The following is a 19,279-nucleotide window of genomic DNA, read 5'->3' on the forward strand; positions in this document are numbered from 1 at the left end:
GCGTGAATATGTTCCCTAACTTCTCCTTTTGTGCTTTAGAGAAAAAAGGAAATCATTATGTTTGTAGCGACATGAAGGGGAGTAAATGAGAGAATTTATATTTTTGAATGAACTACTTCTTTAACTTCCTTCCACCTCCTATGGAGTGTCTGTCACATTTTCTCTATTCTCTTTTCCCCCATCCTCATCTTTTTCTACACACAACAACCCCCTCTAATTTCCTCAACATCCCTCGCTCACCACCCCGCTCTCTCTCTCTCTCCAAAGCTCACGAAACGAAGCCAAGACTCTTCATCTAGTAGGAGGCAGAAGGCTTTGAAGAGATCAAAGTCAAGGCCGCGAGCAGTTGTGCGCCCTGGGAATACGCCGCAGCTCTCTGCTCCACAGCCCCCTTTTTTTCCAGCGTCATGTCGGATTGCAGCTGGATTGCATTTCGCCAGTTTTCTTAATGCTCTTGGTTTTGACTTTGACATCACCCCCCCCACACACACACACACACACTCACACACCTTTAATACAAGTGAGTGAGAAGGAAAAGACAAGACAAAAACCAAGTGTGCGTTGGAGAAAGGAGAGAAATCATAGTAAGAAAGTTGAAAAGAAAAAAAGGGAAAAGGATGGCTTGAACGAGGAGGAGAGGGAGCAAGAAAGATTGACAGGGTGATTTTTATTTTCACAACTCCATAATTGGCAAGTTCAAAGGCGAATGTAAAAGGGAAGCATTTGTTTTCAATTCTGCGGCTGATATGAAAGGAGCGACAAACTTTTATGAGTTTCCCAAAAATTAAAGACAGGCTCTTTTCAAATCCAAAGAACAGGCTGTTTTTTATGGCGGAGACCACACAAAAAGAACTGATAGCAAAGCCCTCCCCCTGGTACGCTGAAAAAAACGAGTTGACTTACTGAGTCACAAAGACAGAGGGGGAGAGAAAAGAAGAGAGAGCATGCGAAAGAGAAAAAAGGCAGCATCCATACATCTATTAAACAGCCTGGCTACTAAAGGCTGGCATGCCATCTTTTGCACTGTAACTCAGAGAAACCCTTTACCAAACTCCTACACCAGGGAGCATGAATTACAGCCCCCCCTGTAATTATATGGCACAACCTAGTGGCACAGGACCTCTATTGATCAATGACACGTCAAGAAAGAGCAGTGCAAGTGAAGTTCAGAGTGAATATGTACTGAGTTTTCAATCACTGTCACTGTACATTGATGCAAAAAGCCTCTCCGCTTCTCTCGGGACAACAAGATGTTCAGTTTGAGTGTTCTTGTGTCGCAACAACGTAAAAACTACCAATATTACTCGAAATCCCAATTGCCACTTGTCATTTAAAAGTAGCACGATTTGACAGAAGAAAGCTAATGACGCAATCCAAATGGAGCTTCCCAACAAACAACTGTAGAAGTAAGAAAAACACGGGTAACGAATATGATTTTAGGTCATTTGAGATGAAGCAAGCTTCACACGATACAGGGATTGGGACTAAACAAAATGAAACATCAAACATGCTGTAAAAGTGCAAATAAATGAGCACATTTAGAAACTACAACGTAAAATCTACCAATGTTAGCAAAATTCCCAATTATTAATCTTCAATTATACAAAAAACAAGATTTGATTTGATAGAAGGCAGCTAATGTCAAGCATCAAGTGTCTCTCCTGAACAAACAATTTTCAAGTAAGAAAATGAGATAATAGGCCTTTTGAGACAAACCAAGCTTTAAAGGATTGAGACTAAATAAAATGCAACAAATAGCCAACACTGAGTATAAAAAGAGGTCAAAATTGAACCAAACAACGTAGAAGATACAACGTAAAATCTACCATTATTACCCAAAATCCCAGTTTCCAATCATTAGTTATCACGTAGCGAGTAGGTCTTTCAAGACAAAACAAGCTTCAAATGACACAGGGATTGAGACTAAACAAAAACATCAACAAACATTAAGAAACTACAAAAGAAAAACAAGCAAAAGAAAAAAACGAGCACAACAAATATGTTTAATGCCATTGTCATAAGAGCAGGGGTCAAATGACAACAGGAGGTTGACGGAGGTCATACTTCACTTGAATCGGTCCTCAAGATGCCCTTAACAGGTGCTCCCATGGGGTTGCAGTATAGATGAGCATTTAAGGGTAAGAAATAGCCCTTGTGTGTTGCCTATAACGTATCCTTGTTCAAAAACAAAGAAAGCTCAAGTATGATAAAAACTAAAGAGCTTGTTTATCTGTCATTTAAAAAAAGCTGAACTATACTTTCAATCTTATGAATATATCAAAGGATTGTGTTGTGAAAGACTGGCAAACTAAATATAAATAAACATGTCATAGCTTGTATATGTATTTATATATTGTATATTACTTCATTTAGACATTTTGGCAAGAATTTAAGCGCTTGCATGCTCTCCTGCTATGATTATTCAACTGATGAATTTCACTTTGTCACTTATGAAATGAAAATCATTTAAAGGTTTTGGTGGATGCAATGCCCCACGGTACCAAACCTTTTAAAATCACCTAATAACACTGCCTTTTAAAATCACCTAATAACACTGCCAGCCTTTTTCTCTTTGTAAATCCGACACATGGATTCAATACGGCTGTGGTAACTAGCTGAGGTAAGAGAGTATCAATGGCCCTCTGTTTAAAAACCCTAGGTCTGCACCAGAACACTTCAAAGAGCTGAAGACTGACGAAATCTGCAAGGTCTAGGCAACAATGGTGTTCAGACCTGTCTAGCAGATGATACTTATCACCCATTTGGGGGGGAGGTTCTCTTATCTTGCCCTCGTCAAAGGGCGATAAGCAGTTGCATGCTAAAAGTATGCACTAATTACATCAGGGAGCAATATGGGTAAAAACAAGTTTTTATATATTACATATATGTTATATATACATCTTTAGATATCGGATTTGGCATTTGCCAACGATATGCATAGGTTACGATTAGTGGTCTACAATATAATTGTAAATTACTGAAATGAAACATACACTTATTCAATTTAACAATTTTATTCAATTGAGTAATTAAGTATAACAAAATATGCAAAAAAACATATGCAAAACATCCATTGACAAACACAGCTAAAAGTTGACTTTGGACTTGATAAATCGTATAATGTTGATTGATCAGTCGATCTTAGATATGAAAGATGATCAGGGATATCATCAACAGAGGAAAAACAATAATGCTAATCTGTATGGTTTCAAAGGAAACCAGCACACAGACAAATGAATCCTGAGAATTATGAAATCACATGACAAATGTTGCATAAATAATATTCTGTGAAACTACTATGCAAGGCACAGAGGCTGCTGGGAGATGTAGTTCGATGAATGGTGCAGAAAGGAACAGATAGGAAGGAGGAGAACCAGCTGTGTGAAATCTCTTTAGGCAAAGCCAGGGTTTCTGGGGTTTTGTGATTCCACGGCACATCTACTCTGAGCAGGAAATCCGTCACATCCCACATCAAAGTGAAGTGTGTGTGTGTGTGAGTATGAGGTTGTGTATCTTGGGTTGGTTCATCCCTACCTTCACAGCCGGAAGGCCAATCAAAATGGGGGATGAAAATGGTACAAGAATAGAAGTCCTTCCACCAAACTGCTTTCACGTGTTCTACAGTAGTCGTTGTACACCATGAGAGCACACTAACATATCAAAACTGCCTCTACGATAACTGTACGGTGCCTGCCAAAAAATACCAGCAATCCTAACATTCATGGGTCAAACTGAGATCATCTTTCTGAAATGGAAGTTGTATATGTGGAGAATTTAGGTTTCGTCCTTCAAAGCATTAAAGAACAATTTGCTGTATCCACCAGTGTTGTAGTCAAGACCACCTAAACCGAGACCAAGACAAGACCAAGGCCAGACCAATGTGAGTCCCACACTGCATGACACACTTACGATAAAATGTGGAACATGCCTAGGCACTCCAATGAACACCCTCAGAATACAAATTAAGATTCCTATTCATTTACCTCTTTTATTGCCATATAAGTGTGTGTGTGTGTGTTGGCATTATTGGCATGTAAAGGCATTGCAGATGTGAATTTTTTGTGAATGAATGTTCCTTTGTTATCTATGAGCAAACAAATACATTCAAATGCCAAGGAGCTGAATTCAACTTAACCATCTTTATTCAACACTCCTTTTCCAAGTTTTACCATCCATTTAAAACTAAAATTTTTGTGTAAGCATCGCATCAGATTTTCTGGATGACTATTCCCCTAGAAACCATCATTAAGTACAGAATATATCAAACAATTATTCAATACTTAAGTCTTCACTTTTCTCTGTGTTTTCTTATACAATATAGTACGTTTTTTGTAGTTTAACCACATAGCTAAATCTAGATAACAGAACAAAGAATCCCAAACATAAGCAAAACAGCCAATTTAAAATGTAAATTTTTAGTATAAGTGGAGACGCATTACTCGGTCTCCACTCTCTGCTGTCACATCTCCAGCTCTCTCACTCAAGTGAGGGGGCGTTACCAAGGCATGTAGTGTTTATGTTGGAGCTGACATTAGTTAACGTTGATGTAATGTAACTTTATATACATAAGCTACATAGCTTTATGTGGCTTGTATAATCATTATTTATCACAAGCAAAAATGTAACTTAGGAACAACAATTTGTCACTACATGCCCTGTCCCCTCAAACTCTCACAAAGTTAACACTTCATTAGCTACATCCCTCAATATATGTTAACTAAATTAGGTAGCATGCGCACCTAGCTAGGTGGCAAATAGCTGACAAGCAACTGAATCTAGCGCCCTAAAAAACAGTAAATATATTGATAGCTAATTTTTATATAGCTAATACTCGCTAAATCTCTTTGAGTGAGGGGTGAAGATGGTACAGATGCTCTGTTCCATTCGAATCGGATGTGGGATATTCCACTTGATATCTCCGATCTCCAACTAAAGACATTCCAATGCCAGATGCTCGGAAGATGATGTTCAAAGACACAAAACTGCAATACTCCTGTTAGCTTAGCAGGTATTTGACTGTCACCAGAGATGTCTCCAAGCAACCCAATTCATAAACAATCTGCAATGTTAGCATTTGTGCTACAGGTGTACAATTATCAATAGAGATTATAATTTACAATGTTTTGAACACCTGCTACTCTGCTAATGTTTGTTAAACAAGCTTTAATATCTAGGAACTTTTATAAATTTATCGATATTATTTAATAAAGTGAATGTTTATAACTTATTTTGTACATCTTCCGGGGTGCCGACAAGATTGTGTTACGTTACACTCCAGCATCTCAGCAAATTCAGAATTAAAAATGTCCGCATTACTTTTCAAGTTGTAATTACGACTTCAAGTGGCGTTCATTGCACTTTTCCCTGTAGGAAGTTGGAAAATCCGACTTTCCGAGTTGAATGGAAAACAGCAACAGGCAGATTGATAATGTTAGCTAACCAGCTTTGTCGCATCACTTACACTTATGCTTATCTTTCTATATGCTTCCTTTCTAAGTGCCGATAAAAGTTTGACATAGTCCCAGCTGTCTCGGTAAGCATTGCATTGCAGAATTTACATACTTTTGTTTTCTTTTGCAGATGAACTCTTTGTGGTTTAGGTCAGTGTTTCCCAACCTTTATCTGCCATGGCACACTTTTTACGATTAAAACATCCCAGGGCACACTATTATCCCACATAACCATCGTCGCTAGTTTTCCTTTTCAAGAACATGTTTTCTGTCTTAGTAGCGTGAACTCGTTTTGTTTGAAACGGCTATGCAAAAAATGCAAGTAACATAGGTATAATGAGGTCACAGATGCCAAGAGTGCTAATTGGATAATGAAAAATAACCAAATTTGTTTCTTTTCCAATTTGTGGATTTGTTCTTGCAAATGAATTCTTGCAACAGCACAGCGTATATTTTATTCATTTATTTATTTACAGTATTTTCTGGAAATAAAGTCGCACCTGACTATAATTCACACTGGGTCAAAATCACGTTCTGATAGAGAGAATAAAAACCCACATAAGTCGCACTGACCGAGGTTGTATCCGGCAGGTCCACTAGGGCCCGAGATCAGCTACTCTGCCTCCATTCACCGGTTCAGATGTAAAACTCTATGAAGATTACAGAAAGATTTTGCACAATCCATTGTACCAAAGTAAATTTAGTTGTCCTTCAGCATGACCTATTGAAATAGTGATGTAACAAAAATATTTCCGTTCAGCCTGAGAAATTTTGGTTTCGCTATTTGGTGTGAAAAAACAAACGTTTATCTTTGATTTATTTATTTTACCCCTTTTCGCTCTTTTGGTGCCAAAAGGCTTTTAGATAACGACATTGTGCTCAATACATTTGAGGACTTTTAGCAAAGCTCCTAAACGAAGGCGACAACTAAGTTAATTTACAGGCCCAACATGTAACTTCTCACAAAGGCTCTCAAACACTTTTAGTGAGATGATACTTACATCCTGCTTTAACTTTGAATAATCCAATTTAAGATGCAGAAACGCAAAGAGAGAGGAGAGGAACATATTATACAATTCAATGTAATCCAAGACCCCATTCTTCTCACCAACTGATTAAAAAGGATCAGAGATAAGTGAAACTACAAGCAATGTCCTAGAGTTCTAAGAAGAGGGAGGGAAATCATTTCAAAAGGAGGAAAAGCCCAGGTTGTTTAATTCCTAGTTCGCCATTTCATCCAAATGTAAAACATTAGAACATCAAAGATGCAGGCACTAGAGGTGATGTAGCTCCAGTGTTTACCTGAAAACATTATCTGCTGACCCCGAGTTAGCCATCTCAAAGGATGAGATGTCGTCCATTATACATCAGATTAGCAACATGTAAAGCTTTCATGGATCACTAGCGACATGATGCCAATGGCCATTACCAGTGACCCATGGGAAGAAGGGTTGGTATTTCATCAGGTAGTAACACCAAAAAATGCTGACCACCATAAAACTGGCTTCTTCATGACTGGATAGTTCAGACACTGGAATGTCATGGCCAATGGAAATCAACCCTAAATTAAGGGGAATAAAAGGGAGAGAGAGAAGATGCCTTTGATCACAGTGAAAACCGATCCCAGACCTTGGAGATATTGTGTCCGAATTTTTGAGCCGCCGAGGAGGGAGAGGAAATGGATAAGCATAATTGTGGTTTTATTGCACACTGAGGGAAAAGGGAATATTCAGGTAAGTCGCAAAAATTCTGCAATCACGCTGCAAAATCATTGTCAGGTGAATATGAAAAAGATTGTTATTATTTGGGATTTTTTCTTTTTTTGGACTAGCTGAATGATTGCTGAAAATACATGCAAGGATGTTCTTGTGACGCTACCTACTAAATGATAACGGCCATTTTCTTGTAAGATTATCATAGTGTAAATAATTCAATGAGGCCTAAAAATGTACTTAATTTATGATATAAAGGCTTCAGCTTAAATACTTTAAATTAGGTTTGTAGACACATATGTATTGCACTCATGTTTGAATTTCTTTAAGCAACTAAAATTAATTAAAAAACGATTTTGTGTTTGCAGAGCTTTAATCTAGACAAAGGTTGACTACTTTAAAGAAGCTCAAATATAAAATTGCTTTGATTTGATAAACACTATTTGGTCACAACATAATTCCCATATTCCATTTGTGTTATTTCAGAGTTTTAATGACTCTACTCTTTCTCCAAAATGTTGAAAATAGTCTTACTAATGAATAAGTAGCTGTGTCCAAACTTTTGACTTGTAGTATATGTCCTTCCTTTTTTAGATCGTAATGCGAATCTTTCACAAATTGTTAATCTAAACCAATCTAAATGCTTAGATCAACTATAGGTCAATTACAAGATATTGTTCAATTCATGCTCAATCACCACAGAGGTGAAATGCACCAAAACAAACCGTAATCGCACGGTTGCAGACTGAGAGAGGAGCTGGTGCAAACAATGGATGAGATGAGCTCAGCTGGGAAAGGCCGCCAGCAATGGCCGCCTCTTCCAGGCACCAGTCAACTGCCAAACAGGGAGTCTTTGCCACAAAAAACTACCAAACAGGATTAGAGTGGACAGCTGCTAGCGTATCACCCCCTCCACCACCACCACCAATCAATGATCGTTTTATAGAATAATCGAGACAGAGATGTCCATGATGACACATGATAAATAATGTGTAAAATTACATTAATAACCATAATTGGTAAACGTCTACACATGACTTCTGCTTGCAAATGTAACAATCCTTACAAAACACACATACAAGCATTAATTTAAATGACACTTTATCAACCATACTGGAACATATGGACGGAACAAATAGAATGTATTCATGTGCATTACGCTTCCACCAATACAGAACAGTCGCCTAGATATGGATCACAGCATTAGTCACTGACACGCTGCCAAATGGAAAATAACATTGTAACCCCACACGCCACAAAAAGATAAAGCAATAAAAGTCTCAAAAACTTTCACTTATAACAGTGCTAATAAAATAATGTGATATTTGACCGGCTTGGATTTGGAACAAGGGAAGGCTGGGGAGTGAAGAGCCGTGGTGAAACTCACCACTCTGGGAATGGGAGGCGAGAGAGATCCGTTGTTCATATAAGATTCGTTGTTCATATTGGTCATCATGATGTATCCTGGGTAACTGGAGTATGGGTGCCCTTTACTGTACATGTCTTGGTGCTTGCCTGGAAGAGAATAAATTAAACCAATTAAACCAATAATTCAAGACCGCTTGCATTAACATGACTGTGTATAGAGTCTGCACAAATTTCCAGTTGGTTTATTCGTTTTACAAATTGTATTTGTGATCAAATGAAAAGTTTGCAGGTGTTTTGCATACAATTCTAATTAGACTCACACTTATGGTTCCCACTCACAGAAAAATAAAACTCCCTTAGTGCCAATGCACAATCAAGAACAAATTCCTATATCAAAATGCACTGCTTGAAGAACTGTCTAATGAGCAGCCTATTGTACTTGAAATTAAAGTTAATTTCAGAGTACAAGCTAAAGCTAAACAGGAATACATGCCGTTTCTAACAAGTATCTAAAACAGGGGAGGTGTTTAAAGGCCAGTGAAGTGTTAAGCTGAAAATTAGCATCCTAATTCACAGCAAGCAGAGAACAAAGGGGAAAAGACAATCAAGTCACTTCACTGTGACCCCAGCACCCTGCTCAGTATAAAAACGACCCGGGTGCAAACAGAGATCAAATGAACTTCGGGCCATCACAGCAACACGCTGGCCCTGACAACAGCGTCTCAGATGGTGTGTTTGCAGGACAGTGTGTCAGAGGAAGATGGGGCACTTCACAGCCTCCCTGGCACGTGTCATTCATTATATGTCGATACCAAATGAGACTGTGGGCTGTGAAATTCCGATCACTGTGCCATTGTTAGGAATTTTCTAAATATTTAGTAAATAAATAAAAATTTAATAAAATCAAAACAAATCCAAATAATGATCAATATTTATCACAAAGAAAATGAAAGCTGATGTCAGCATACATATGCATTACTATTCAAAAAATGACAAATATTTAATTTAAAAATATGATGGCTAGCGATATCATTACTGATGGTTGTTTTTTCTGCAAGTGTATTTAATGTACATTTCTAAACATAACAGAGCACCAATGCAATGATTTTGTTGAAGCAAGAAAAACTAAAATCATACGAACCAAATGCACACCACTTATTTTTCTAAAACTACAATTATTAATATTCCAAACAATATGACTTACCATCATCTGGATGGTCCCTAAGGTTCTCATGGTAAGAGTCTGGTGGTATTTGGGACTGTCTAGCTGCCTGTTCAAAAATGTAAAAGACAGATTGCCTATTAATTAAAAAAATAAAAAAATAGCTTAATTTCTGATGTTTTGTATGTCATTGATGAAACATGCAAACACGGGGGGAAAGCAGATTTTTAACATTTCTGCTCTTCAAAGAAAACTCGTATTCAAATATGAAATCTTAAAACAAATGTTGACATGAGAAAAGCATGTTTTGATTTTATTTTTCATTCGCTGAGAGTTTACATAAGGGGGCGAATGTGCACACACTGATTAACTCCACTGCATTTTCATTTTCTTGTGTGGAGTCTGAACACAAAAGCAATATGTTCTGGAAGAAAAAGAAATGCTTTGCTATTCTTTTTTCACTGTGCAACATGAATCAGATGTGCCGGGAAATAAACTTCATTTGGAGTTCAGATCCCTCAGGATGCCTTCCAGCAGAGTCAGGGATCTGCACTGCTTTCCCAATTAACATTCAGCCCATCAGTTTGTTCTTTCTGGTGTCATGCTATAGCCCTGCATGCTATTAATGCCAGGAGGAAATAACAAACCCTATAGCATTGTATTATTCTATACATCCTATAGCTATACATGGTATGAAAAAACTAAAATTATACACACACACTCATGAAAAATCAACAAAAACACAGATATGAAATTAAATAATAATAATAATAATAAAAGTGCACAAATCTGATAATTTGTAATTGCTTTGTAACTGTAAAATGTCATTTATGTTATGCACAGGAAAACATTTGTGTGGCATAAATGTGTTATACTGTTTAAAAACAACTAAATAAAAAAAGAGGTAAAAATGTCATATTGCAATCTCAGTTTTGTGATTAATCATATAGATAACAGAATATCATAATAAATGAAAAACAAGCGGGCACATGATGAGCTATTTATTAAAAATATGTGCGTGTTGCAGGAAATTATTGCGCAGATTTTCCTTTAATTAATCGTTTTAATTTTAAATTAATAATCACAATAAATAATTTTAAATAATAATAAACAGTTTATATAAATTTATTAATTATTATTTATATATTTAAATTATCTTTATAAATCATTATTATTATATTAGCAATAATAAAACGTACCATTATTATTAGGCTAATAATATTAGTGATTATTAGTATTATTAGGCTTTTTGTTATAAATAAAATATGTATAAAAATAATATTTTTCTTTATTGGGAAAAGCAGCCTATTTGATTTGTATCATCAGCAAAGGAGCTAGTGATCAACAAGACCTATTTAGTACATTTTGTTCTAGCTCAAATAAGCAAAGTGGGTCAAAATAATAAGTTTGTTGTCGTTGCACGTGCAGTTCTACCTAGCTTAGATGAACCCGAACCACACAAGACAGGTTAAAATATAAACTTTTTTTTTTACACCACTCCGACACGTCAAGTCCCTCTTAGTTTCTCCAAGAGGTTCAAGTGTGTGTTACTCACGTCGTGACTGTTGCTGTTGGGACTGATTTCTGTCTCGTTGACCAGAGATGACTTGATCTCCGCCAGGTCTCCCTCCTCCTCCGAGTGACTGATCTCCGCGAAGATCTGCTCCTTCTGCGGGTCTCCCTCGTCTTTGAACGGGATCATTTCGTCGGTGGCGCAGAGCTCCGGGTCCCCACCGCCACCACCCGACAACTGTGGCATTTTTTCGGGTGAATGAAAGTCCCCCCTCACCCCAAAAACGCCCGAAACACGAAAAGCGTGCACAAGAAACCCCGAGCGCACTCCAAACACGCGCGCGCGTGAGTTTGGTCAACAGCAACAAGAGCGAGCCGATTTGACTGTATCCAACTGGAAAAGACGCTGGATCTTTAAAAAGTGAGTGTTGAAAGTTAAAGTACGGCTCCTTGGAGTTCTGTAAAAAGTCAAAAGATTAGATAAATACAGGTTTGACTATTCCCGAAATGAAAAACGAACCAAAAAAGTGCTGGATGTGGATGCGGTGTGTCACTCCCGTTTGGTTTCTTGGGTACACAAGGTGTCCCTCTTCAGAAAAGAGCGTAGCAGAGACTGACTGCGAGTATTGTTGGGCTGGAGAGAGTGTAGTATGTACTCCTCCCCCTGCTCTCTGACTGAGTATGGAGATGAAAGAGAAGCCGCCGCTCTGATTGACACACACACACACACACACACACACACACGCACACAAATTAAAGAGGGGATTTTATACTTCTCTTCCAACAAATGGGCACAGAGGAAAATAATAGTAATAATAATAATAATAATAATAATAATAATAGGGAAATGAGGCACCGATAATATTCTAACTTATTTGGGACTTTGTTTTGGAAATGGGAGCTTGAAGTTCAGGAACCTCAGACAATATTCTGGTACTTTGCAAGATTTCTAAAGCACACACACACGCGCGCGCGCGCACACACACACAACATCGAGCTTAAAATCATCATAAAAAATGACTGAAAGTTAAACAAAAAGTGTTGAAATTGCTACGTAATAATAGATTATATACAGATAGAAAATAACAACGACCAGCTGATATGTATGGCCCCTCAAAAAAAACCTATGTCACTGATATGTATGGCCCCTCAAAAAAAGACCTATGTCACTCTTTGAAAATTGCTTGATTCATGAATATTTAAATCTTATTGAATGCTGTTGAATTTGGTTCCTCTCATGTTAAAAAGTGTAATGTTTTTCAGCATATTTAACTAAAGATTATATACCTAATGGTTTACTATAGGCAGTTTATGGCATTTCTACTGTTCTAAGATCGCAATTTGCACTTGTAGTGTACAAATAAAATAATGTATTTTATTATATATATTCATATATTCATATTGTATAGGAATTATTTCAAATTAATAAGACATACTTATTAAACACATTCAAAAATAAATTAGAGCATTTAATAATGCTGAATTCCCTAAAATGTGACGAGGAAAAATAAAAGGAAATAGCAGAAAGGTGCTTCTGCATTTAAATTAAAAAAGAGCCTGAACTAAAATTGAAAACACGAGTTAGATTCATTTCAGCATTTTTATTCCCCAAGTCAAAATCAAAGCAAAATGTAAGAAATTGTTTCGTTTATATGCGATAAATAAACCATAAATGCAACCAGATTTGCTAAATGTGTTCGAGATTAATATAAAACTTAGAACCTCCAGTATAGCAGAAAACAAGAATGGGGTAGAAAAAACATTGGGAAGTGTTTCTATGGCTTGCGTGAGAATAAGTTTGGAGTGGGAGGCAGATCTTTATAAAGCAGGCGGAGGTGGGGTTAGTGGGCGGAGCCTCGGCTGCCTTTGATCTGGCGGCAGCGGCCTCTTTCATCTCAAGTCTTTGTATGCCCATATTTGGCGTGTGGATGGAGACGGGCCAACATTTCCACGCGCGCCTTCATCCCAGCTGAGAGGGAAAGCGACGGTTCTCTTCCGGGTAAAGGAGACACAGCGAGAAAGATCAAAGGCTTTGGATTTGGAACCCGAATGTGGATTCGAGAGAGAGAGAGAGAGAGAGAGAGAGAGAGAGAGAGAGAGAGAGAGACGGGACTGGCCGCATTCCAGAGTCTAGCGGAAAACTGAGCCTTAAACACACACACACATGCTCACACTCACTCACAGGGACTCCTAGAATAACAATCGAACCTTTCAGATTCAAAATGAAATGTATGCATAACGGGGCAGATATGTCTGTATAATGAAAACGCTGGGAATTTATTTGAATGCATGGATATTTAAAAAAAAAAAAATGGGTGTACACAGAAAAGCATGCTGGAATTCTGTCATCAATACTGGCAAATTTACCAGTTTGAAAACGAATTAATTAGATTGCCAGAGTGCACGAGAAATGCACTGAATGGCTGATTCTATTCACAGGGAACACACACATACTGACACAAAAAAATATATATATATTATTTATATATATATATATATATATATATATATATATATATATATATATATATATAGAGCCTACACTGAATGTACTGTAAGTTCCTTTGAATTAAAGCATCTGCCAGATGAATTAAGGTGAATGAAGACATAGAAAAGAAAGAACTGATGTAAACAGCAAGAAGACATAAGAGGCTCAAACAAACACTCACACACACAGAGGCTCTTATAACAATTTAACCTTAAATAAAATCTGTGCATAACAGTGCAGATGTTGTTATTGTAAAAAGTGTCATTTTATTTTATTGCATGTCTATTTTAATGTAAGGCTCAATAACCAAAATGCAAAAACAAGACTATTACTTCCATATCTTTGAGTTTGCTGTAGAAATTTGTGCTGCACTGCAAACATTCTAATAAATAAATAAATAAATGCATAGGCTACAAAAATTGTTTAATGTTTCTCTGAATTTTGTCAAATATGTAAATACATAAAATATTGGTGTTTTTTATGATTTTTTTTTTTTAGGCTTAAATGCAATTTTAAACAGGGTACATAACATAAAACATCGTTTTGTCTTAGGGATTGGACAATCTACCTAATCACAGATTGAGCACAAATTAAAAGAATTGGCAAAGAGCGGGCAAAATTATCTGAAACAATCAAATCTATTCCCAAATATACTGATAAAACGTATACCTAGAATGCACTTTAAGTCAATTTACAAGTGTCTGCCAAAATAATAAATGCATATGAATAGGGAACAGTAAACAAAAACTATTACACACAATCCATGAAGTTGGCATGTCAGCCTAGTTCAAATCATGAGTTAATGCAGAGTTTCCTATAAAAACTTTGGGTCTCAGACTGTATTATCTGTATTTTTATTTGATTTAATGGAGACATGGTTTCTCTGTTTAAATGCAATTCAGTCAAGCACTCAATCAGCTTATTTTTTTGTATAGTAACTAGCAAGACACACAAGAATGCCACCATTACCAACATCATAATCAAATTCCCTTTATTTGCCAGTCTTAGGAACATCTGAATGTGACCAGGTCATCAGCACAAGAATGTACGTCATTCCACATTCCAGTGGGACTTCAAAAGACAACACACAGCATATGCGTCATTTAAGTGCTTTACGTAATGCAAACATCCAAACTTTGTACAGTGGATGTGCTGTTTAAGGGCAGTACAATTTCAGAGCACACTGTATTTTTCTTTTACAGTAACTAGGCATAATAATTGCCTTATTTTTCCTTTAAAAAATGAGAAATATCCTAAAAGAGAAATTCATTTACATTTCTGTCTTATTGAGTTTGCAGAAGTGAACCCTCTGGATCAAACATGAAAAGGAAAGCCTCCTGCTGTGTACTGACCTGAATTTAGTTGTCTCTCACTTCTACTGCATACTGAATGTTATATAACCTTGAAGGACCAGGAATGTATCCATAACACAGCATAATTGATCATAGTGCCACTAATGTAGAGGACAATTAGAGTGTTTGGTTCAGCAGAGAAATTCTGAAAATATTGCCCTCTTGCTGTGATGCTCATGAATGTATAGCTATTGATCAGGGACTGTGGATTAATAATTTGGTTTAACTGTAATCTGAGGATAGGATTGACCTATATACTGTATAGTGGGAGGGAAATTAGCTGATTTGGTTTTAAAAATGCTGTTCATTCTATTGATGTAGATCAATAAATAATACAAATAATTCTATATGTAACCATAATTTATGGTGTGTTCGGTTAAAATTACATAATTATTTTAAAACAAACATGAAATAGCATTTGCAACCCATTTTGCCTCTGTAATGTGACATATTTCTAAAGCAAGAAAAACAGGATATTCAGTGTGAAACAAAAAGTGGTTGGTGAGCTGACTTTTGAAACTCCAAAAATTACAGACAGTCAGCATAAAAGTCATCCAGCTGTTAAAAATGTTCACTTTTGGTGTGAAAAAAAAGATTAACTGCGGTATGCACATGTGACGTAATCTCGTTGGCACGTGAGACACGCAAGAACTGAGGGACGTGCATCACACACAGAAGAGCAGCGCTGTTTGCAAGTGAGAAGGAGGAACGCTGTACAGTAGCTTGGTTGGTTTTGGTTTAGATCTGTATTTATCAGTTTTTTTAATCACAATTGTGCATTCGTGTGCTTATCCTGGATGTATCAACCGAGAGGAAAACGTGAGATTACCTCGGTATCCATGGCAACACAACTACATTACTTGAGAGACCGCATTATCTCCACCCTCTTGTGAAGCTGACCGGAAACAATGGTTTAAAATTAAAAAAGTACTTTAATATTGATCTTTCTGCACACCAAAAGCAATCGTATCACTTTAGAAGACATACATTTAACCGCTGGAGTCGTATGGATAATGTTTATGCTGACTGTCTATGATGTTTCGAGCTTGAAAACTCCGATCACCATCCATTTGTTTTTAAGGATCTACTGAGCCGAATTTTGTTTCAAAGTGCTCTGGTGAAGTAAGAAAGTCATACACACCTGGGATATCATGCAGGTGAGTAAATAATGAGAGAATTTTAACTTTTTTGGACGAACTTTCCCTTTCCCAAAAGTTTTGTGTCCTATCTGCAAATTTTAGAACAATTACATGAATAAAATAACAAAACAAGAATGTGTTTCTATAGCTCAGTTGGCTAGCAACGTAAAAGTGAAGAAAGAAAATTGTGAAACGTAAAGGCCATTACCAGAATAGAGTGATGTGGTTAAAATATTTTAGATTTTTATGTAAATCTTTGGAATATTATGCATTTTGCACAATCAGCAAATTTGAACAATTAAATAAATTTACATTTACATTTATGCATTTGGCAGATGCTTTTATCCAAAGCGACTTACAGAGCCCTTATTACAGGGACAATCCCCCCGGAGCAACCTGGAGTTAAATGTCTTGCTCAAGGACACAATGGTGGTGGCTGTGGGGATCGAACCAGCAACCTTCTGATTACCAGTTTACAAGTTATGTGCTTTAGACCACTACACCACCACCACACAGATTTGTACATAAAAAAAAGCACAATTTCAAGAGTTTTCTTTATATATCTCAACTGGTACAGCGTGCTTGATTGAAAAGATTGTGTCCTCGATTAAATAAAATAAATATAAAAACATGATTTCCAGAATATTTGAGCATGTTGCTAGCAATTCCGAAGTCATGGGTTTGATTCCCATATGCGCACAACCTGACCAAAAATACAACACATTATATCTTGAATGTACTGTTAAAGTTGTAAAAAACTGTCTGCCAAATACCTACATGTAAATGATTGAGACAGTTATAGTACAGTACAGTGAAACCTCACCTTCTGCTCTCCATGATAAATCTCTGGCAGACGATCCAGCAGTTCTTCCACCTGCCTCAGTTCTGACAAATCCACTGAATCTAAAATTATAGCTGTGCAGCTCCCAGTCACTGCCTAATAAACGACAGGAAACAAACATCACATTAAGATGAAAAGAGCTTACAATTAAAGTTGAGAAGGGGGGAAGAAAGCCATTTATCAGCCAGAAGAAGATGAAGAGTTAGTCGTGGGTGAGGTCTAAGGTGAGAGATGATTTTTGCTTGTCTTTTATTGGTGGGAACACAGGTGATGTTCAGAAGAAGGGAAAGTGTCTGGAGGGGATGAGTGGAGCACTCAGTCCCACGTCTGTCCTGTGATCTGCTGATTTATAACACAGCGAGAAGCAGACATACTGTTATTAAAATCAAATCATATTCTGGATGGAGCAAGGAACAGGGGAAATTTGCTGTGCTGGGTTAATGTTTTCCACACCTACACACATTCATTCTTGACAAGCTTAATACACTGAAGCTCAACAAAAAGTCTTAATGAAAATTAAATAATAAAGACTTACAAAAAGGCATGTATGACATTTTAGGAACAAATATATAGCATACATACGGGGGTGTATATTGCATTGGTCATTGACAAATAAGGTTGTTCAAGGTGGGAAAAAAATCTAGTTAAAAGACCTTTAAAAAAATCTAGTTAAAAACATATGTAAAGTTAACAGAAATATACTATAACTTTTTGAATATGTTTATTTCATAAACACTTATATATATTAATATTCAATGACTTGTCATGCTGTGTAACCATTAAGTAAAAGGTATTACAACATTTCCTTGCACGTTGAATACATGTGACTGTTCATAACTTAATCATTAATAATATTGATGATAATAATAATAACAATAATACGTATATGCAGTATGTGTGTATATATATTATATGTGCATGTGTGTGTGTGTGTGTGTGTGTGTGTGTGTGTGTGTGTGTGTGTGTGCGTGTGTGTACAATTGTTTTTAAGAAATAATATTAAATATTGATGATTTATTTTTTCAAGAATATCAGCTTTTGATGAGACTTTGATTTTAATTACTGTCTCCACACGGTTACACCACATGACTTTTTAATTAAGCCCCCCCCCCCAAAAAAAATAAATCCAAATGGCTTTAAACTCAGTAACTGAAAAAATGTGAAAACATGAAAGCATGATAGAAGAGGTATACTTTATTATTTGTTTTGTGTGAATTGCAATTTTATGTATTTTGAATAACTAAATAGACAAAAAATTGTCACATCAATGAACCATATACATATATATTATATATCGCATAATATATAAGTAAGACTGAAGCTACTCTACACACTTTTTCACACTTCTTACTTCAGTGAATATTTCTCAGGGTGGGTTTATTTTTGAAAGTCGATTTCTGCATAGCCACATACATTAAAGTCTTAGCTATGGCTACACATAAAGACATTTGAATTGTCTGGGAAACAAAGATTTACTTTGATTAACTTCAGTTTCTGATGAATAACAATTTTCCTCTAGTGGAAAAAATACAGTAATACAAAGGGCAATCCAAATTTCCAGCAATTTCCCCTTTCTGTCATTGCCAAAAACATACCACTTTGAGACTTAAGTCAAGATTTGATTGTTGCAGAAAGCAACCATAAAGCTTCAACCTTCAATCTTCACTTTTAGAAGAACTATGGTGCCGTTTCATTAGCACTGAGTCAATTGAAAAAAATTAAACAGAGATGAATCAATATATCAAATAGCAAAGAAAGTAAGAACTGCGGCATCTGTGCTGTTAGAATGTGAACTTATGGTTTGTGAATCAAACTATTGTATATTAGTAGAGCTTATATCGTTGGCAACCCAGTGTGATTTCCACAGCCTATGCTCAGCTTCAGAGAGGAAGTTCACCAGCAGTCCATTTGTCTTTTCATCCTGCCACGTTATTGAAGTACACATTGGGTTTGCATCAAAACCTGCTGGGAAGGTGTCAAAGGTCATTGCTGCCCTACTGAGGAGTCACAGAACCACAGTTCCATTAGTAATCAAGTGCGCACACACATACACATACATCCATCAAGCGGATAATCTACAGATCAAACATCAAGGACAATCATCATCAGTGCCAGTCAAAGACAGAGCGTGTTTGTGGCAGCGGGGGCGTGGTCAAGCGCCCGTCCGGGAGAGAAAAGCGGTAAGGGCGCTCAAACCTGAGCTAAATTATTTCTAACACCTGTCTCTAATTGCAGTAGCTTGAGGAGAGCGGCAT

General features: G+C 36.7%; 1 protein-coding gene across 3 annotated transcripts in view; it reads right to left on the reverse strand.

Moving 5' to 3' along the window:
* The window catches only part of LOC127651618 (lymphoid enhancer-binding factor 1-like), a 44,754-nt gene extending 32,950 nt beyond the window's left edge, over positions 1–11,804 (reverse strand). For all 3 annotated transcript variants that reach the window (XM_052137543.1, XM_052137542.1, XM_052137541.1), the window contains exons 1-3: positions 11,248–11,804; positions 9,735–9,801; positions 8,550–8,677 (exon numbers count right to left, since the gene is read on the reverse strand). In XM_052137543.1, coding sequence (XP_051993503.1) covers positions 8,550–8,677; positions 9,735–9,801; positions 11,248–11,451 — 399 coding nt within the window. In that variant the 5' untranslated portion in view covers positions 11,452–11,804. The remainder of the gene's footprint in view (positions 1–8,549; positions 8,678–9,734; positions 9,802–11,247) is intronic.
* Positions 11,805–19,279: the final 7,475 nt, after the last annotated feature.

Source organism: Xyrauchen texanus, chromosome 11 (assembly GCF_025860055.1).
Source record: "Xyrauchen texanus isolate HMW12.3.18 chromosome 11, RBS_HiC_50CHRs, whole genome shotgun sequence".
NCBI classification, from domain to species: Eukaryota; Metazoa; Chordata; class Actinopteri; order Cypriniformes; family Catostomidae; genus Xyrauchen; species Xyrauchen texanus.